This window comes from Pseudophryne corroboree, chromosome 6 (genome assembly GCF_028390025.1).
Source record: "Pseudophryne corroboree isolate aPseCor3 chromosome 6, aPseCor3.hap2, whole genome shotgun sequence".
Classification (NCBI taxonomy): Eukaryota; Metazoa; Chordata; class Amphibia; order Anura; family Myobatrachidae; genus Pseudophryne; species Pseudophryne corroboree.
Window position 1 is genome coordinate 377863556 of NC_086449.1, and position 21955 is coordinate 377885510.

At 48.4% G+C, this 21955-nt stretch overlaps 1 protein-coding gene across 2 annotated transcripts in view; it reads left to right on the forward strand.

Moving 5' to 3' along the window:
• CEP41 (centrosomal protein 41) overlaps positions 1–21955 on the forward strand; it is a 209237-nt gene that overhangs the window by 84135 nt on the left and 103147 nt on the right. For both annotated transcript variants that reach the window (XM_063926751.1, XM_063926752.1), the window contains one exon: positions 6396–6443. In XM_063926751.1, coding sequence (XP_063782821.1) covers positions 6396–6443 — 48 coding nt within the window. The remainder of the gene's footprint in view (positions 1–6395; positions 6444–21955) is intronic.

Genomic DNA, 21955 nt, shown 5'->3' on the forward strand with positions numbered 1-21955 from the left:
CCTCAAGTTTCCTCACAGCCTAAGAAAGCACCGTATTATAAGGTACAGTCCTTTCGGCTTCAGAAAAGCAAGCGGGTCAAAGGCGCTTCCTTTCTGCACAGAGACAAGGGAAGAGGGAAAAAGCTGCACCAGACAGCCAGTTCCCAGGATCAAAAATCTTCCCCTGAGTCCACCGCATGACGCTGGGGCTCCACAAGTGGAGCCAGGTGCGGTGGGGGCGCGTCTCGGGAACTTCAGCGACCAGTGGGCTCGCTCACAGGTGGATCCCTGGGTTCTGCAAGTAGTATCACAGGGATACAAGCTGGAGTTCGAGGCGACTCCCCCTCGCCGTTACCTCAAATCAGCCTTGCCTGCGGCCCTCGGGGAGAGGTAGTGCTGGCGGCAATTCACAAGCTGTACTTCCAGCAGGTGATAATCAAGGTACCCCTCCTTCAACAAGGCCGGGGTTACTATTCCACAATGTTTGTGGTACCGAAACCAGATGGTTCGGTGAGACCCATTCTAAAATTGAAATCCTTTAACACTTATATACGAAGGTTCAAGTTCAAAATGGAATCGCTCAGGGCGGTTATTGCAAGCCTGGACGAAGGGGATTACATGGTATCACTGGACATCAAGGATGCTTACCTGCATGTCCCCATTTACCCTCCTCACCAGGAGTACCTCAAAATTGTGGTACAGGACTGTCATTACCAATTCCAGACGTTGCCGTTGGTCTGTCCCCGGCACCGAGGGTATTTACCAAGGTAATGGCCGAAATGATGATACTCCTTCGAAAAAAGGGAGTTATAATTATCCCGTACTTGGACGATCTCCTTATAAAGGCGAGGTCCAGGGAGCAGTTGTTCGTCGGAGTAGCACTATCTCGGGAAGTGCTACAACAGCACGGCTGGATTCTGAATAGTCCAAAGTCGCAGCTGGTTCCTACGACGCGTCTACTGTTCCTGGGTATGATTCTGGACACAGAACAGGAAAAAGGGTTTCTCCCGGAGGAGAAGGCCAAGGAGTTGTCATCTTTAGTCAGAGACCTCCTAATACAAATACAGGTGTCGGTGCATCAATGCACGCAAGTCCTGGGAAAGATGGTAGCTGCTTACGAAGAAATTCCATTCGGCAGGTTCCATGCAAGGATCTTCCAGTGGGATCTGTTGGACAAGTGGTCCGGGTCGCATCTTCAGATGCATCGGCTGATAACCCTGTCTCCAAGGGCCAGGGTGTCGCTGTTGTGGTGGCTGCAGAGTGCTCATCTTCTATAGGGCCGCAGATTCGGCATACAGGACAGGGTCCTGGTGACCACGGATGCCAGCCTTCGAGGCTGGGGGGCAGTCACACAGGGAAGTAACGTCCAGGGACTGTGGTCAAATCAGGAGACTTCCCTACACATAGATATTCTGGGACTAAGGGCCATTCACAATGCCCTAAGTCAGGCTAGACCCTGCTTCATCACGGCGGTCGCCCATGTAAACCAGCAGGGCGGCACAAGAAGCAGGATGGTGATGGCAGAAGCCACAAGGATTTTCCGATGGGCGGAAAATCATGTGTTAGCACTGTCAGCAGTGTTCATTCCCAGAGTGGACAACTGGGAAGCAGACTTCCTCAGCAGGCACGACCTCCACCCGGGAGAGTGGGGACTTCATCCAGAAGTCTTCAAAATGATTGTACACCATTGGGAAAGGCCACAGGTGGACAGGACGGCGTCCCGCCTCAACAAAAAGCTAAAAAGATATTGCGCCAGGTCAAGGGACCCTCAGGCGATAGCTGTGGACGCTCTGGTAACACCGTGGGTGTACCAGTCGGTATATGTGTTCCTTCCTTTGCCTCTCATACCCAAGGTACTGAGAATACTACTAAGGAGTGGAGTAAGAACTATACTCGTGGTTCCGGATTGGCCAAGAAGAGTTTGGTACCCAGAACTCCAAGAAATGATCTCAGAGGACCCATGGCCTCTGCCGCTCAGACAGGACCTGCTGCAGCAGGGGCCCTACCTGTTCCAAGGCTTACCACGGCTGTGTTTGACGGCATGGCGGTTGAACACCGGATCCTAAAGGAAAAAGGCATTCCGGAGGAAGTCATTCCTACGCTGATTAAGGCTAGGAAAGATGTGATCGCAAAATATTATCACCGAATATGGCAAAAATCTGTTGCTTAGTGTGAGGCCAGGAAGGCCCAACGGAGGAATTTCAACTGGGTCGATTTCTACACTTCCTACAGTCAGGAGTGACTACGGGCCTAAAATTGGGTTCCATTAAGGTCCAGATTTCGGCTCTGTACATTTTCTTCCAAAAAGAACTGGCTTCACTGTCTAAGCCTGTTAAGGGAGTGCTGCATATTCAGCCCCCGTTTGTGCCTCTAGTGGCACCGTTGGATTTCCTGAAGTCGCATTGGGTTGAGCCACTTAAATCCGTAGAGCTAAAATACCTCACGTGGAAAGTGGTCATACTGTTGGCCTTGGCGTCGGCCAGGCATGTATCAGAATTGGCGGCTTTGTCATGCAAAAGCCCTTATCTGATTTTCATATGGATAGGGCGGTATTGAGGACTCGTTCCCAATTCCTTCCTAAGGTGGTATCAGCTTTTCATGTGAACCAACCTATTGTGGTGCCTGCGGCTACGTGGGACTTGGAGGACTCCAAGTTACTGGACGTAGTCAGGGCCCTGAAAATATGTGTTTCCAGGACGGCTGGAGTCAGGAAAACTGACTCGCTATTTATCCTGTATGCACCCAACAAGCTGGGTGCTCCTGCTTCAAAGCAGACTATTGCTCGCTGGATCTGTAGTACGATTCAGCTTGCACATTCTGCGGCTGGACTGCCGCATCCTAAATCAGTGAAAGCCCATTCCACGAGGAAGGTGGGCTCTTCTTGGGCGGCTGCCCGAGGGGTCTCGGCTTTACAACTTTGCCGAGCAGCTACTTGGTCGGGGTCAAACACATTTGCTAAATTCTACAAGTTTGACACCCTGGCTGAGGAGGACCTAGAGTTTGCCCATTCGGTGCTGCAGAGTCATCCGCACTCTCCCGCCCGTTTGGGAGCTTTGGTATAATCCCCATGGTCCTTACGGAGTACCCAGCATCCACTTAGGATGTCAGAGAAAATAAGATTTTACTCACCGGTAAATCGATTTCTCGTAGTCCGTAGTGGATGCTGGGCGCCCATCCCAAGTGCGGATTGTCTGCAATACTTGTATATAGTTATTGCCTAACTAAAGGGTTATTGTTATGAGCCATCTGTAGTGAGGCTCAGTTATATTTCATACTGTTAACTGGGTATAATTTCACGAGTTATACGGTGTGATTGGTGTGGCTGGTATGAGTCTTACCCGGGATTCAAAATCCTTTTCCTATTGTGTCAGCTCTTCCGGGCACAGTATCCTAACTGAGGTCTGGAGGAGGGTCATAGTGGGAGGAGCCAGTGCACACCAGGTAGTCCTAAAGCTTTCTTTAGTTGTGCCCAGTCTCCTGCGGAGACGCTATTCCCCATGGTCCTTACGGAGTCCCAGCATCCACTACGGACTACGAGAAATAGATTTACCGGTGAGTAAAATCTTATTATTGAAACCATCAAGTGTGTCGATCCATCAGTGCATTCGGTTGTTGGGGAAGATGGTGGCGGCCTACGCGGCCATACAGTTTGGCAGGTTCCATGCCAGAGTATTCCAGTGGGACCTGTTGGACAAATGGTCGGGGTCACAACTACACATGCACAGAAAGATAATCCTGTCGTCAAAAACCAGGATTTCGCTCCTGTGGTGGTTGCACAGCTCTCACCTGCTAGAGGGACGCAGGTTCGGGATTCAGGACTGGGTCTTAGTAACCACGAATGCAAGTCTCCGAGGCTGGGGAGCAGTCTCTCAGGGAGAAAACTTCCAGGGACGTTGGTCACAACAGGAAGCCTGCCTTCACATAAATGTTCTGGAGCTAACAGCCATTTACAACGGCCTTCAACAAGCGGTACATCTTCTTCAAGACCGTCCCGTGCAGATCCAGGCGGACACTGTAACAGTAGTCGCATACATAAACAGGCAGGGCGGAACGAAAAGCAGAGTGCCAATGGCAGAGGCGACAAAAATCCTCCGCTGGGCAGAAAAACATCTACAAGCTCTGTCGGCAATTTTCATTCCGGGAGTAGACAACTGGGAAGCAGACTTCCTCAGCAGACACGATCTCCATCCAGGAGAGTGGGGCCTCCACCAAGAAGTCTTTGCAGAGGTGACAAGTCTTTGGGGATTTCCTCAAATAGACATGATGGCATCTCGTCTCAACAAGAAGCTTCAGAGATACTGTTCCAGGTCGAGAGACCCTCAAGCAGTAGCAGTGGATGCACTGGTGACCCAGTGGGTGTTTCCGTCAGTGTATGTTTTCCCTCCACTTCCGCTGATCCCAAAAGTACTCAGGATCATAAGAAAGATAAGGGTTCGAGAAATCTTCATTGCCCCAGACTGCCAAGAAGGGCTTGGTACCCAGATCTTCACCAGTTACTCATAGGAGATCCTCAGCCTCTTCCTCCTCGGGAGGACCTGCTGCAGCAGGGGCCGTGTGTGTACCAAGACTTAACGCGGCTACGTTTGACGGCATGGCTGTTGAGCTCCGTATCCTAGCCAGGAAGGGTATTCCTAAGGAGGTCATCCCCAGCCTTATTCAGGCCAGAAAGGGAGTAACGTCAAAACATTACCACTGTATTTGGAGAAAATATGTGTCTTGGTGTGAATCCAAGAAGGCTCCTTCGGAAGAGTTTCACTTAGGACATTTTTTCCATTTTTTGCAGGATGGTGTGGAGGCGGGCCTACGATTGGGATCAATCAAGGTCCAGATTTCGGCCTTGTCAGTGTTCTTCCAAAAACAATTGGCCTCTCTTCCAGAGGTTCAGACCTTTGTGAAAGGGGTTCTGCACATCCAGCCTCCATTCGTGCCTCCAGTGGCACAATGGGACCTTAACGTGGTATTGCAGTTCCTTTAATCGGATTGGTTTGAGCCTCTACAAAAGATAGAGTTGAAGTTTCTCACTTGGAAAGTGGTGATGCTTTTGGCATTGGCATCCGCGCGGCGGGTGTCTGAATTGGGGGCCTTGTCTCACAAGAGCCCTTACCTGATTTTCCATGAAGATAGGGCAGAGTTGCGAACTCGACAACATTTTTTATTCCTAAGGTGGTTTTCTGATTTTCACATAAACGAACCTATTGTGGTGCCAGTAGTTACTAACACATTCACTGATTCAAAGTCTCTAGGTGTGGTTAGAGCTTTGAAAATCTATGTTGCTAGAACAGCTCGTATACGGAAAACAGAGGCTCTGTTTGTCCTGTATGATCACAACAAGATTGGCTGTCCTGCTTCCAAGCAGACTATTGCACGTTGGATTAGAAATACGATTCAGCAAGCTCATACTACGGCTGGATTGCCGTTACTGACGTCTGTAAAGGCCCACTCCACTAGGAAGGTGGGGTCATCCTGGGCGGCTGCCCGGGGGGTCTCGGCATTACAACTTTGCCGAGCAGCTACTTGGTCAGGGTCAAACACATTTGCTAAGTTCTACAAGTTTGACACCTTGGCCGATGAGGACCTAAAGTTTGGTCAATCGGTGCTGCAGGGTCATCCGCACTCTCCCGCCCGTACTTGAGCTTTGGTATAGACCCCATGGTCTTGATGTCGTCCCCAGCATCCTCTAGGACGTATGAGAAAATAGGATTTTGATAACCTACCGGTAAATCCTTTTATCCTAGTTCATAAAGGATGCTGGGCGCCCGTCCCAGTGCGTACTTTACCTGCAGTTTAGTTATTACAGTTACACAAGTTGTGTTATCTTGGTTTCAGCATGTGGCTGCAATTAGTTTGTGCCTGTTGGCGTGTGTTATGTTGAATGCTATGTGTGCGGCATGGTTGAGGGTGTGAGTTGGTAGATATTTCACCACTAGTTAAGTAATTCCTTTCCTCGAAATGTCAGTCTCCCTGGGCACAGTTCCTACAACTGAGGTCTGGAGGAGGGGCATAGGGGGAGGAGCCAGTTCACACCCAATGAAAAGTCTTTGGCGTACCCATGTCTCCTGCGGATCCCGTCTATACCCCATGGTCTTGATGTCGTCCCCAGCATCCTCTACGGACTAGGAGAAAAGAATTTACCGGTAGGTTATCAAAATCCTATTTTTTTACAAATATTGCACCTTTGGTCTACGGATGGTGCTTCTTTAAAATCATTTTTGTCTTGTAGAACTACATGTACACAGTTACTACTTTTAGGTCCATATCAGGACAAGCATTAATAAGATGTCCCTGCTTGAACCAGGGCTATATCATTGTCACAACTGTCTAGTAGTAATGAGTTGGTTTATGACATCATTGTCAGCTGTCTTTATGAAACAGCTTGTCAGAGACTAAGCTCAGTAATGCAGTGTCTCTCTTTTCAGGTAACAGCATGACCAAGTATTTGGAAAAGATTGAAGAGATTAAGAGAAGTAAGTAAACTAGTGGCAAGGAATGCAGCACAGTAGTTCTTTGTGTAGCCGGCCTTTGTTCCAGCAATTTGTGTCCCAATGCTGCTTAGTGACTTTTCTGTTCTTCCTTGTCGGATGTCTGTCAGCTCGTGTTCTCCTACTGCTCTCTTCTTGAGTAGTGATATTGCAGGTTTTAAGGTTTAAATGATTAGATCTTCACAGATCGGGTATTGATGATATTTTATTTAGGTTGACTTAAGGGCCCTACACATTGAGCGATCCGCCGCCGAGCTTCCTGACGGTGGATACGGGCGACCCGGCGGCGGAGGGGCAGTGACGGGGGGAGTGAAGTTTCTTCACTTTCCCCGTCACCCGGCTCCATAGAAGTGCAGGCTAATATGGATGAAATCGTCCATATTGGCCTGCATGCACAGGCGACGGGGCACCAGCGATGAACGAGCGCGGGGCCGCGCATCTTTCATCGCTGGAGCCTCCACACTCAAAGATATGAACGGTATCTCGTTCGTTAATGAACGAGATCGTTCATATCTTTGAGTATTATCGCCCAGTGTGTAGGGCCTATAACTGTCAGTGCTTACAGATTATTTCCTATTTAAATCTTATTTTTTAAGTGTTTTAGCATGTAATAGAATGGAGTACTATGCTTATTATGTCCTTTGGTTTGTGTATACAGTGGCTATACAAACTATTAACCACTGTTTTGCATTGTCTTTATTATGAAATCAAAATGACATTATTTGAACATTGATGTATGCAAAATATTTTATTATGTCAAAAAAGCACCACCTCCTAAAGCTTTTGATTGCAAGCAAAAAACTGATTGTAGAATTATTTGTTTGTGGTGTGAGGGAGACCTTCTGGCAGCTCTGCCAGGTCTTTCACGGCATAGATGAGAGAATCTGTCCAATAAAAAAACAATAGTCTGGGCTACTCATCACTCTGCGCTTTATGGGGGTAGCAAGAAAATATTTTTGTAGAAGAAAGTTCTTTGAATAAAGATTGCCAAAAAAGGAGACTCGCAAACCCTAAGCAGTACATTTCTGAAATCTTTTACAAAGGAGTAGTGGAGTTGTTGCACGTATCAAACAATCAGGTTCCAGCTATCCTGTATCTAGTACAGTTTACTTTAGAATAATGTGACAGGGAGCGGCTGTGCATGGCTGCTGTAGAGTGTGTGTGTGTGTGTGTGTGTGTGTGTGTGTGTGTGTGTGTGTGTGTGACAAAATCTGTGTGGAGGAGGGCTCTGATGGCGTTGTATAATTTTTTTTTTTTCCTCTTAAGTCCTAGAGGATACTGGGATTCCATTTAGTACCATGGGTATAGATAGGTCCACTAGGATCCATGGGCACTTTAAGAATTTGATAGTGTGTGCTGGCTCCTCCCTCTATACCCGTCCTGCCATACTCCGTTTAGAAAATGTGCCCGGAGGAGCCGGTCACGCTTATGGAAGCTCCTGAAGAGTTTTCTGCATTTATTTTTCTGTTTGTTGTTTTCTCCTAGAGGATGCTGGGGTCCACATTAGTACCATGGGGTATAGACGGGTCCACCAGGAGCCATTGGCACTTTAAGAGTTTGAGAGTGTGGGCTTGGTCCTCTCTCTATGCCCCTCCTACCAGACTCTGTTTAGAATCTGTGCCTGGAGGAGCCAGTAACAGCTAGTGGAGCTCTCCAGAGTTTCCTTAGAAAAAGTTATTTTTGAGAGTTTATTGTCTTACAGGGAGGCTGCTGGCAACAGCCTCCCTGCAGCGACGGACTTAGGGGAAGAGTAGTGTCCGCCCTGCGGAGTTTGAGCAACTGTCTCCGCTGACTGGACACTGAGCTGCAGAGGGGATAGATTGTTCCCCGCCACAGGGGATCGCTCACCCCAGCAGCATGCCGCCACCCCCTTGCAGAGCTAAAGATAGTGGCGAGTGAGACACCGACCCCCCCCCCCCCCACCCCTCCTAGCAAGCGGGGGGCTGGTGTGAAGATGGCGGCATCAGGGTAGGAGCGCAGTATTAACTGCTCCCCAGGAGGCTCAGCGGTACATTGTGCGGCGCTGTGAGGGGCACCCTGAGCCAGCGCCTACACCCTACACTGCTCACACAGCCTGCCGGGGTCCCAGGATCTCAGCCAGCATCAAACCTCATGCCAGTATAATCTTATGAAGTGCGGGATGACAGCGTCATTATGGGGGCGGAGTTTCTCCTCAGAGCGGACCCAGCAGCGTTCAGCGCCATCTTCCTGCCTGCACAGCGCTGTCCAGGAAGAAGCAAGTTCCTCCACAACAACTCCAGCTATCTCTCATGGTACCAGCGGGTTGTAGAAGGGGGGGAGGCTGCAAAACGACTGTGTAACCTATTAAGGTGCACAGTCAGCGCTGATAAGGTGTCTCCGTTTGTGTTAAAAGCGCTGTGTGTTGGTTGGCTCCAATCTCTGTGTCTCTCTTGCCATTCTTGGGGGGGAAACTCTGTCTGCTCTCACTGTGTGTGTGTGTGTGTGTGTGTGTGTGTGTGGAGTGTCTTTGGTCTCCATTAAGCAATGTCTAGGGTCTCTGTGTCATATGCTGCAGAGAATATGTCCACTCAGGGTGATCCTATTCCATGTAATCAGGATAGCACTGGTTTAGACAAAAACTTGTTATCTGCACACTCAGAATATTATTTCTCTATCGTCCTAAGTGGATGCTGGGGTTCCTGAAAGGACCATGGGGAATAGCGGCTCCGCAGGAGACAGGGCACAAAAAGTAAAGCTTTACTAGGTCAGGTGGTGTGCACTGGCTCCTCCCCCTATGACCCTCCTCCAGACTCCAGTTAGATTTTGTGCCCGAACGAGAAGGGTGCAATCTAGGTGGCTCTCCTAAAGAGCTGCTTAGAGAAAGTTTAGTTTAGGTTTTTTTTTTTTTCTTTACAGTGAGTCCTGCTGGCAACAGGATCACTGCAACGTGGGACTTAGGGGGAAAGTAGTAAACTCACCTGCATGCAGAGTGGATTTGCTGCTTGGCTACTGGACACCATTAGCTCCAGAGGGATCGAACACAGGCCCAGCCGTGGAGTCCGGTCCCGGAGCCGCGCCGCCGACCCCCTTGCAGATGCTGAAGCGTGAAGAGGTCCGGAAACCGGCGGCTGAAGACTCCTCAGTCTTCATAAGGTAGCGCACAGCACTGCAGCTGTGCGCCATTTTCCTCTCAGCACACTTCACTGGGCAGTCACTGAGGGTGCAGAGCGCTGGGGGGGGGCGCTCTGAGAGGCAAATATAAACCCTATACAAGGCTAAAAATACCTCACATATAGCCCATAGGGGCTATATGGAGATATTTAACCCCTGCCTGACTGGAAAAATAGCGGGAGAAGAACCCGCCGAAAAAGGGGCGGGGCCTATCTCCTCAGCACACGGCGCCATTTTCTGTCACAGCTCCGCTGGTCAGAACGGCTCCCAGGTCTCTCCCCTGCACTGCACTACAGAAACAGGGTAAAACAGAGAGGGGGGGCACATTAATGGCTATATATATATATATTAAAGCAGCTATAAGGGAGCACTTAATATAAGGATATCCCTTGTATATATAGCGCTTTGTGGTGTGTGCTGGCAGACTCTCCCTCTGTCTCCCCAAAAGGGCTAGTGGGTCCTGTCTTCATTAGAGCATTCCCTGTGAGTTTGCGGTGTGTGTCGGTACGTGGTGTCGACATGTATGAGGACGATATTGGTGTGGAGGCGGAGCAATTGCCAAATATGCAGATGTCACCCCCCAGGGGGTCGACACCAGAATGGATGCCTTTATTTGTGGAATTACGTGATGGTTTATCTTCCCTTAAACAGTCAGTTGAGGACATGAGGCGGCCGGACAATCAATTAATGCCTGTCCAGGCGCCTCAAACACCGTCAGGGGCTGTAAAACGCCCTTTGCCTCAGTCGGTCGACACAGACCCAGACACGGGCACTGATTCCAGTGACGACGGTAGAAATTCAAACGTATTTTCCAGTAGGGCCACACGTTATATGATTTTGGCAATGAAGGAGACGTTACATTTAGCTGATACTACAGATACCGTAAAACAGGGTATTATGTATGGTGTGAAAAAACTACAAACAGTTTTTCCTGAATCAGAAGAATTAAATGACGTGTGTGATGAAGCGTGGGTTGCTCCTGATAAAAAGTTGATAATTTCAAAAAAGTTATTGGCATTATACCCTTTCCCGCCAGAGGTTAGGGCGCGCTGGGAAACACCCCCTAAGGTGGACAAGGCGCTCACACGCTTATCCAAACAAGTGGCGTTACCCTCTCCTGAGACGGCCGCACTTAAGGATCCATCAGATAGAAAGATGGAAGTTATTCAAAAGAATATATACACACATGCAGGTGTTATACTACGACCAGCTATAGCAACTGCCTGGATGTGCAGTGCTGGAGTAGTTTGGTCAGAATCCCTGATTGAAAATATTGATACCCTAGATAGGGACAATGTTTTACTGTCGTTAGAACAAATAAAGGATGCATTTATCTATATGCGTGATGCACAGAGGGATATTTGCACACTGGCATCTCGGATGAGTGCTATGTCCATTTCAGCCAGAAGAGCCTTATGGACACGACAGTGGACAGGCGATGCGGATTCAAAACGTCACATGGAGGTTTTGCCGTATAAAGGGGAGGAGTTATTTGGAGTTGGTCTATCAGACTTGGTGGCCACGGCTACTGCCGGGAAATCCACTTTTTTACCTCAAGTCACTCCCCAACAGAGAAAGGCACCGACCTTTCAACCGCAGCCTTTTCGCTCCTACAAAAATAAGAGAGCAAAGGGCTTGTCGTACCTGCCACGAGGCAGAGGAAGAGGGAAGAGACACCAACAGGCAGCTCCTTCCCAGGAACAGAAGCCCTCCCCGGCTCCTGCAAAAACCTCAGCATGACGCTGGGGCCTCTCAAGCGGACTCGGGGACAGTGGGGGGCCGTCTCAAAAATTACAGCGCGCAGTGGGCTCACTCGCAGGTAGACCCCTGGATCCTGCAGATAATATCTCAGGGGTACAGGTTGGAATTAGAGACGGATCCTCCTCATCGTTTCCTGAAGTCTGCTTTACCAACCGTCTCTTCCGAAAGGGAGAGGGTGTTGGAAGCCATTCACAAGCTGTACGCTCAGCAGGTGATAGTCAAAGTACCCCTATTACAACAAGGAAAGGGGTATTATTCCACTCTATTTGTGGTACCGAAGCCGGATGGCTCGGTAAGGCCTATTCTAAATCTGAAGTCCTTGAACCTCTACATAAAAAAGTTCAAGTTCAAGATGGAGTCACTCAGAGCAGTGATAGCGAACCTGGAAGAAGGGGACTTTATGGTATCCTTGGACATCAAGGATGCGTATCTACACGTTCCGATTTACCCCGCACACCAGGGGTACCTCAGGTTCATTGTTCAAAACTGTCACTATCAGTTTCAGACGCTGCCGTTCGGATTGTCCACGGCGCCTCGGGTCTTTACCAAGGTAATGGCCGAGATGATGATTCTTCTTCGAAGAAAAGGCGTATTAGTTATCCCATACTTGGACGATCTCCTAATAAGGGCAAGGTCCAGAGAACAGCTGGAGACAGCTTTAGCACTATCTCAAGAGGTGCTAAGACAACACGGGTGGATTCTGAATATTCCAAAATCCCATTTAATCCCGACAACTCGTCTGCTGTTCCTAGGAATGATTCTGGACACGGTTCAGAAAAAGGTTTTCCTTCCAGAGGAAAAAGCCAAGGAGTTATCCGATCTGGTCAGGAACCTCCTAAAACCAGGAAAAGTGTCAGTACATCAATGCACAAGAGTCCTGGGAAAAATGGTGGCTTCTTACGAAGCAATTCCATTCGGCAGATTCCATGCAAGAATATTCCAAAGGGATCTGTTGGACAAATGGTCAGGGTCGCATCTGCAGATGCACCTGCGAATAACCCTGTCACCAAAGACAAGGGTGTCACTTCTGTGGTGGTTGCAGAAGGCTCACCTATTAGAAGGCCGCAGATTCGGCATTCAGGATTGGATCCTGGTGACCACGGACGCCAGCCTGAGAGGCTGGGGAGCAGTCACACAAGGAAGAAACTTCCAGGGAGTATGGACGAGTCTGGAAAAGTCTCTTCACATAAACATTCTGGAACTAAGAGCAATCTACAATGCTCTAAGCCAGGCGGAACTTCTCCTGCAAGGAAAGCCGGTGTTGATTCAGTCGGACAACATCACGGCGGTCGCCCAGGTAAACAGGCAGGGCGGCACAAGAAGCAGGAGTGCAATGGCAGAAGCTGCCAAGATTCTTCGCTGGGCGGAGAATCACGTGATAGCACTGTCAGCAGTGTTCATCCCGGGCGTGGACAACTGGGAAGCAGACTTCCTCAGCAGACACGATCTTCATCCGGGAGAGTGGGGTCTACATCCAGAAGTCTTCAACATGTTAATAGACCGTTGGGAAAGACCAATTGTAGACATGATGGCGTCTCGCCTCAACAAGAAACTGGACAAATATTGCGCCAGGTCAAGAGATCCACAGGCAATAGCTGTGGACGCACTGGTAACTCCTTGGGTGTACCAGTCAGTGTATGTGTTTCCTCCTCTGCCGCTCATACCAAAGGTATTGAAGATCATACGGCAAAGAAGAGTAAGAACAATACTAGTGGTTCCGGATTGGCCGAGAAGGACTTGGTATCCGGAACTTCAAGAGATGCTCACGGACGAACCGTGGCCTCTACCTCTGAGAAGGGACCTGCTACAGCAGGGTCCCTGTCTTTTTCAAGACTTACCGCGGCTGCGTTTGACGGCATGGCGGTTGAACGCCAGATCCTAAAAGGGAAAGGCATTCCAGAAGAAGTCATTCCTACCTTGATTAAGGCACGGAAGGAAGTCACCGTGAAACATTATCACCGCATTTGGCGAAAATATGTAGCGTGGTGCGAGGATCGGAGGGTTCCGACGGAGGAATTCCAACTGGGTCGTTTCCTACATTTCCTGCAATCAGGATTATCTATGGGTCTCAAATTGGGATCCATTAAGGTTCAAATTTCGGCCCTGTCAATATTCTTCCAAAAAGAATTGGCCTCTGTCCCTGAGGTCCAGACTTTTGTCAAGGGAGTACTGCATATACAGCCTCCTGTGGTGCCTCCGGTGGCACCGTGGGATCTAAATGTAGTTTTAGATTTCCTCAAATCCCATTGGTTTGAACCATTGAAAAAGGTGGATTTGAAATATCTCACATTGAAAGTGACTATGTTACTAGCCCTGGCCTCTGCCAGGAGAGTATCTGAATTGGCGGCTTTATCTTATAAAAGTCCTTATCTAATCTTCCATTCGGATAGGGCAGAACTGCGGACTCGTCCGCATTTTCTCCCTAAAGTGGTATCGGCATTTCATCTGAACCAACCTATTGTGGTGCCTGCGGCCACTAGCGACTTGGAGGACTCCAAGTTGTTGGACGTTGTCAGAGCCTTAAAAATATACATTGCAAGGACGGCTGGAGTCAGAAAATCTGACTCGCTGTTTATATGGTATGCACCCAACAAGTTGGGCGCACCTGCTTCTAAGCAGTCGATTGCTCGTTGGATTTGTAACACAATTCAACTTGCACATTCTGTGGCAGGCCTGCCACAGCCTAAAACTGTAAAAGCCCACTCCACAAGGAAGGTGGGCTCATCTTGGGCGGCTGCCCGAGGGGTCTCGGCATTACAACTCTGCCGAGCAGCTACGTGGTCGGGGGAGAACACGTTTGTAAAATTTTACAAATTTGATACCCTGGCAAAGGAGGACCTGGAGTTCTCTCATTCGGTGCTGCAGAGTCATCCGCACTCTCCCGCCCGTTTGGGAGCTTTGGTATAATCCCCATGGTCCTTTCAGGAACCCCAGCATCCACTTAGGACGATAGAGAAAATAAGAATTTACTTACCGATAATTCTATTTCTCGGAGTCCGTAGTGGATGCTGGGCGCCCATCCCAAGTGCGGATTATCTGCAATACTTGTACATAGTTATTGTTAACTAATTCGGGTTATTGTTAAGGAGCCATCTTTAAGAGGCCCTTTCTGTTGTCATACTGTTAACTGGGTTTAGATCACAAGTTGTACGGTGTGATTGGTGTGGCTGGTATGAGTCTTACCCGGGATTCAAAATGCCTCCCTTATTGTGTATGCTCGTCCGGGCACAGTACCTAACTGGAGTCTGGAGGAGGGTCATAGGGGGAGGAGCCAGTGCACACCACCTGACCTAGTAAAGCTTTACTTTTTGTGCCCTGTCTCCTGCGGAGCCGCTATTCCCCATGGTCCTTTCAGGAACCCCAGCATCCACTACGGACTCCGAGAAATAGAATTATCGGTAAGTAAATTCTTATTTTAAATACTGTGGATATATGTGGTTCGTCACCATAAATCCACTATTGATAACCCCTTTCCTCGAATACTAGACAATGCTCAATATATGGAGGGGGTGCTGTCAACTACAGTATGCTTAAGTCGTATTTTGGAGGGAAGAAAACGAGAAGAAATCTGTATTGTCGACGCACTAGACAGAAGTAATAAATCATAAAATATAACCTTTATTGAAAATATATTAAAATAGGATATGTATTATTGGTAATATCCTGGACTGCAGTGAAACATAGAGGTTAATATCACAAAGACAAACATATATGTGAATGAGAAAGTTATTAAGAAATGTGAATAAAGTATTAAAAAACGTGTCCACATGTGATTCTTAATGTGCAACCCACTTAGGGGGGCTGTATTAATGTGTGTGTGTGTATGTATGTATGTATGTATGTATATATGTATATTTCTCTGACGTCCTAGTGGATGCTGGGGACTCCGTAAGGACCATGGGGGGATAGCGGCTCCGCAGGAGACTGGGCACAAAAGTAAAGCTTTAGAACTACCTGGTGTGCACTGGCTCCTCCCCCTATGACCCTCCTCCAAGCCTCAGTTAGATTTTGTGCCCGAACGAGAAGGGTGCACACTAGGTGGCTCTCCTGAGCTGCTTAGTGAAAAGTTTAGTTTTCGGTTTTTTATTTTCAGTGAGACCTGCTGGCAACAGGCTCACTGCATCGAGGGACTAAGGGGAGAAGAAGCGAACTCACCTGCGTGCAGAGTGGATTGGGCTTCTTAGGCTACTGGACATTAGCTCCAGAGGGACGATCACAGGCCCAGCCATGGATGGGTCCCAGAGCCGCGCCGCCGGCCCCCTTACAGAGCCAGAAGACAGAAGAGGTCCGGAAAATCGGCGGCAGAAGACGTCCTGTCTTCAACAAGGTAGCGCACAGCACTGCAGCTGTGCGCCATTGCTCTCAGCACACTTCACACTCCGGTCACTGAGGGTGCAGGGCGCTGGGGGTGGGGCGCCCTGAGACGCAATAAAAACACCTTGGATGGCAAAAAATGCATCACATATAGCTCCTGGGCTATATGGATGAATTTAACCCCTGCCAGAATACATAGAAAAACGGGAGATAGGCTCCGCCCCCTTATCGGCGGCCTTATCTCCTCAGCACACTGGCACCATTTTCCCTCACAGCTCCGTTGGAGGGAAGCTCCCTGGCTCTCCCCTGCAGTCACTACACTACAGAAAGGGTTAAAAAAGAGAGGGGGGCACTAATTACGCGCAGTATTAAAAGATACAGCAGCTATAAGGGGAAAAACACTTATATAAGGTTATCCCTGTATATATATAGCGCTCTGGTGTGTGCTGGCAAACTCTCCCTCTGTCTCCCCAAAGGGCTAGTGGGGTCCTGTCCTCTATCAGAGCATTCCCTGTGTGTGTGCTGTATGTCGGTACGTTTGTGTCGACATGTATGAGGAGAAAAATGATGTGGAGACGGAGCAGATTGCCTGTAATAGTGATGTCACCCCCTAGGGGGTCGACACCTGAGTGGATGAACTGTTGGAAGGAGTGTCAGCTCTGTATAAAAGACAGTGGTTGACATGAGACAGCCGGCTACTCAGCTTGTGCCTATCCAGACGTCTCATAGGCCGTCAGGGGCTCTAAAGCGCCCGTTACCTCAGATGGCAGATATAGACGCCGACACGGATACTGACTCCAGTGTCGACGGTGAAGAGACAAATGTGACTTCCAGTAGGGCCACACGTTACATGATTGAGGCAATGAAAAATGTTTTACACATTTCTGATAATACGAGTACCACCAAAAAGGGGTATTATGTTCGGTGAGGAAAAACTACCTGTAGTTTTCCTGAATCTGAGAAATTAAATGAGGTGTGTGATGAAGCGTGGGTTTCCCCCGATAACAACTGATAATTTCTAAAATGTTATTGGCATTATATCCTTTCCCGCCAGAGGTTAGGGTGCGTTGGGAAACACCCCCTAGGGTGGATAAAGCGCTCACACGCTTGTAAGAACAAGGGCTCTACCCTCTCCTGAGATGGCCGCCCTTAAGGATCCTGCTGATAGAAAGCAGGAGGGTATCCTAAAATGTATTTACACACATACTGGTGTTATACTGCGACCAGCAATCGCCTCAGCCTGGATGTGCAGTGCTGGGTTGGCGTGGTCGGATTCCCTGACTGAAAATATTGATACCCTAGATAGGGACAGTATATTATTGCCTATAGAGCATTTAAAAGATGCATTTCTATATATGCGTGATGCACAGCGGAATATTTGCCGACTGGCATCAAGTATAAGTGCGTTGTCCATTTCTACCAGTAGAGGGTTATGGACACGACAGTGGTCAGGTGATGCGGATTCCAAACGGCATTTGGAAGTATTGCCTTATTAAGGGGAGGAGTTATTTGGGGTCGGTCTTTCAGACCTGGTGGCCACGGCAACAGCTGGGAAATCCACGTTTGTACCCCAGGTTGCCTCTCAACATAAGAAGACGCCAAATTATCAGGCGCAGGCTTTTCGTGGGCAAGTGGGCAAAAGGTTCCTCATTTCTGCCCCGTGACAGAGGGAGAGGAAAAAAGGCTGCAGAAATCAGCCAGTTCCCAGGAACAGAAGCCCTCTCCCGCCTCTGCCAAGCCCTCAGTATGACGCTGGGGCTTTACAAGCAGAATCAGGCACGATGGGGGCCCGTCTCAATGAATTTCAGCGCGCAGTGGGCTCACTCGCAAGTAGACCCCTGGATCCTTCAGGTGATATCTCAGGGGTACAAATTGGAATTCGAGACGTCTCCCCCTCGCCGTTTCCTAAAGTCGGCTTTACCGATGTCTCCTTCTGACAGGGAGGCAGTTTTGGAAGCCATTCACAAGCTGTATTCCCAGCAGGTGATAATCAAGGTACCCCTCCTGCAACAGGGAACGGGGTATTATTCCACACTGTTGGGGTACCGAAGCCGGACGGCTCGGTGAGACCGATTCTAAATCTAAAATCTTGAACACTTACATACGGAGGTTCAAATTCAAGATTGAGTCACTCAGAGCAGTGATTGCGAACCTGGAAGAAGGGGACTACATGATGTCTCGGGACATCAAGGATGCTTACCTTCATGTCCCAATTTACCCTTCTCACCAAGGGTACCTTAGGTTTATGGTACAGAACTGTCACTATCAGTTTCAGACGCTGCCGTATGGATGGTCCACGGCACCCCGGGTCTTTACAAAGGTAATGGCCGAAATGATGATACTCCTTCGAAGGAAGGGAATTTTAGTTATCCCTTACTTGGACGATTCCCTGATAAGGGTAAGATCCAGGGAACAGTTGGAGGTCGGTGTAGCACTATCTCAGGTAGTGTTGCGGCAGCACGATTGGATTCTCAATATTCCAAAATCGCAGCTGATTCCGACGACTCGTCTTCTGTTCCTAGGGATGATCCTGGACACAGTCCAGAAAAAGGTGTTTCTCCCGGAGGAGAAAGTCAGGGAGTTATCTGAGCTAGTCGGGAACCTCCTATAACCGAGCCAAGTCTCAGTACATCAATAAAATGGTTCTGGGAAAAATGGTGGCTTCCTACGAAGCAATCCCATTCGGCAGATTCCACGCAAGAATTTTCCAGTGGGACCTGCTGGACAAATGGTCCGGGTCGCATCTTCAGATGCATCAGCGGATAACCCTGTCACCAAGCACAAGGGTGTCTCTCCTGTGGTGGTTGCAGAGTGCTCATCTTCTAGAGGGCCGCACATTCAGGACTGGGTCCTGGTGACCACGGATGCCAGCCTGCGAGGCTGGGGAGCAGTCACACAGGGAAGGAATTTCCAGAGCTTATGGTCAAGCCTGGAGACATCACTTCACATAAATATCCTGAAGCTAAGGGCCATTTACAATGCTCTAAGCTCAGCAAGACCTCTGCTTCAAGGTCACCCGGAGTTGATCCATTCGGACAACATCACGGCAGTCACCCACGTAAACAGACAGGGTGACACAAGAAGCAGGAGGGCAATGGCAGAAGCTGCAAGGATTCTTCGCTGGGCGGAAAATCATGTGATAGCACTGTCAGCAGTATTCATTCCGGGAGTGGACAACTGGGAAGCAGACTTCCTCAGCAGACACGACCTCCACCCGGGAGAGTGGGGACTTCACCCAGAAGTCTTCCACATGTTTATAAAACTCGACAAGTATTGCGCCAGGTCAAGGGACCCTCAGGCAATAGCTGTAGACGCTCTGGTAACACAGTGGGTGTACCAGTCAGTGTATGTGTTCCCTCCTCTGCCTCTCATACCAAGGTACTGAGAATTATAAGATGGAGAGGAGTAAGCACTATATTCGTGGCTCCGGATTGGCCAAGAAGGACTTGGTAACCGGAACTTCAAGAGATGCTCACGGAGGATCCGTGGCCTCTACCTCTAAGAAGGGACCTGCTCCAGCAAGGACCCTGTCTGTTCCAAGACTTACCGCGGCTGCGGTTGACGGCATGGCGGTTGAACGCCGGATCCTGAAGGAGAAAGGCATTCCGGATGAAGTCATTCCTATCCTGATCAAAGCCAGGAAAGATATAACCGCAAAACATTATCACCGCATTTGGCGAAAATATGTTGCGTGGTGCGAGGCCAGTAAGGCCCCGACGGAGGAATTTTCAGCTAGGTCGATTCCTACATTTCCTGCAAACAGGAGTGTCTATGGGCCTGAAATGGGGGTCCATTAAGGTTCAAATTTCGGCCCTGTCAATTTTCTTCCAAAAAGAACTAGCTTCAGTCCCTGAAGTTCAGACGTTTGTAAAAGGGGTACTGTATATACAGCCTCCTTTTGTGCCTCCAGTGGCACCTTGGGATCTAAATGTAGTTTTTGGGTTCCAAAAGTCACATTGGTTTGAACCACTTAAATATGTGGAGTTAAAATATCTCACATGGAAAGTGGTCATGCTGTTGGCCCTGGCCTGGGCCAGGTGCGTGTCAGAATTGGCGGCTTTATCCTGTAAAAGCCCTCATCTGATTTTCCATTCGGACAGGGCGGAATTGAGGACTTGTCCTCAGTTTCTCCCTAAGGTGGTTTTCAGCGTTTCACCTGAATCAACCTATTGTGGTGCCTGCGGCTACTAGGGACTTGGAGGACTCCAAGTTGCTAGACGTTGTCAGAGCCCTGGAAATATAGGTTTCCAAGACGGCTGGAGTCAGAAAATCTGACTCGTTGTTTATTCTGTATGCACCCAACAAGCTGGGTGCTCCTGCTTCTAAGCAGACTATTGCTCGTTGGATTTGTAGTACAATTCAGCTTGCACATTCTGTGGCGGGCCTGCCACAGCCAAAAATCTGTAAAAGCCCATTCCACAAGGAAGGTGGGCTCATCTTGGGCGGCTGCCCGAGGGGTCTCGGCTTTACAACTTTGCCGAGCAGCTACTTGGTCAGGAGCAAATACGTTTGTAAAATTCTACAAAATTGATACCCTGGCTGAGGAGGACCTGGAGTTCTCTCATTTGGTGCTGCAGAGTCATCCGCACTCTCCCGCCCGTTTGGGAGCTTTGGTATAATCCCCATGGTCCTTACGGAGTCCCCAGCATCCACTAGGACGTCAGAGAAAATAAGAATTTACTTACCGATAATTCTATTTCTCATAGTCCGTAGTGGATGCTGGGCGCCCATCCCAAGTGCGGATTGTCCGCAATACTGGTACATAATTATTGTTACCAAAAAATTCGGGTTATTGCTGTAGTGAGCCATCTTTTCTAGAGGCTCCTCTATTATCATGCTATTAACTGGGTTTAGATCACAAGTTATATGGTGTGATTGGTGTGGCTGGTATGAGTCTTACCCGGGATTCAAAATCCTTCCTTATTGTGTACGCTCGTCCGGGCACAGTATCCTAACTGAGGCTTGGAGGAGGGTCATAGGGGGAGGAGCCAGTGCACACCAGGTAGTTCTAAAGCTTTACTTTTGTGCCCAGTCTCCTGCGGAGCCGCTATCCCCCCATGGTCCTTACGGAGTCCCCATCATCCACTACGGACTATGAGAAATAGAATTATCGGTAAGTAAATTCTTATTATATATATATATATATATATATATATATATATATATATATATATATATATATATATATATATATATATTGATCAGGTACTAGTTAATTAGATACTATCAAAGAGCTGTCTGTTCTATGATAATTGATCCCACTGGTAATTGTCGTACATGCACCCCTTACTCAACTATAATTACCTCATAAGGAATATCCCTAATAACGAGGCTGTGAGTATAAGTGGGTGTGGTAATACTGTTGGCCTTCAAGTTGAGGGGTATTGTGTTTAATAGGGATCACTATTTCAGCCTATCCCCTACTAATATATTCCCAAATCAGATTCCATTAGGGAGTAAATCTCCATATAACAGGGGCTTATCATATGAATTATTAATGTCCCTGTTGGAGAAAATATAAATGCTCTGATTATACATGTAAAGGGAGTTGCTTTCAGGAATGTGGCAGTTCCAATTTTACATATATAGCAGCTCACATTTACGTCAGTATTCGTATTAGATCTGGTTAAACGCATATGAAATATTGCTTTCATTAGGGGTGTAGCAACCCCAATTCTATTAGAAAGCAAACTGCCTTAAAATACGGCTTGATTCCTTTTGTAAATAGTTCCAGATCCAATGTTATACTCCGTGTTATTGTATTAAAGGTACTAAGGGTCCTTCATGTATGTGTGGAAAATAGAATTGCTATATCCCCTATACTATAGTATTAACGATATACTGCCAATGCTCTGACATACTGGAGTTTACATTCAAGTTAAAAATTGGATCTGGAACTATTTAAAAAAGGAGGTTAGAGGTGGCAAGAATCCTCCTCTGGGCAGAAAATCACGCGTTGGCGCTGTCAGCAATCTTCATTCCTGGAGTGGACAACTGGGAAGCAGACTTCCTCAGCAGACACGATCTCCATCCAGGCGGGGTCTCCATCCGGAGGTGTTCAAGGAAATAACAGACCTTTGGGGAATAGACATGATGGCCTCTCGTCTCAACAAGAAGCTTCGGCGTTATTGTTCCAGGTCGAGGGACCCACAGACAGTGGCAGGGGACGCCCTGGTGTCTCTGTGGGTGTTCCAGTCAGTGTATGCGTTTCCACCGCTCCCACTCATCCCAAGAATACTAAAGCTCATAAGGAGAACAAGGGTTCAAGCGATCCTCATTGCCCCAGATTG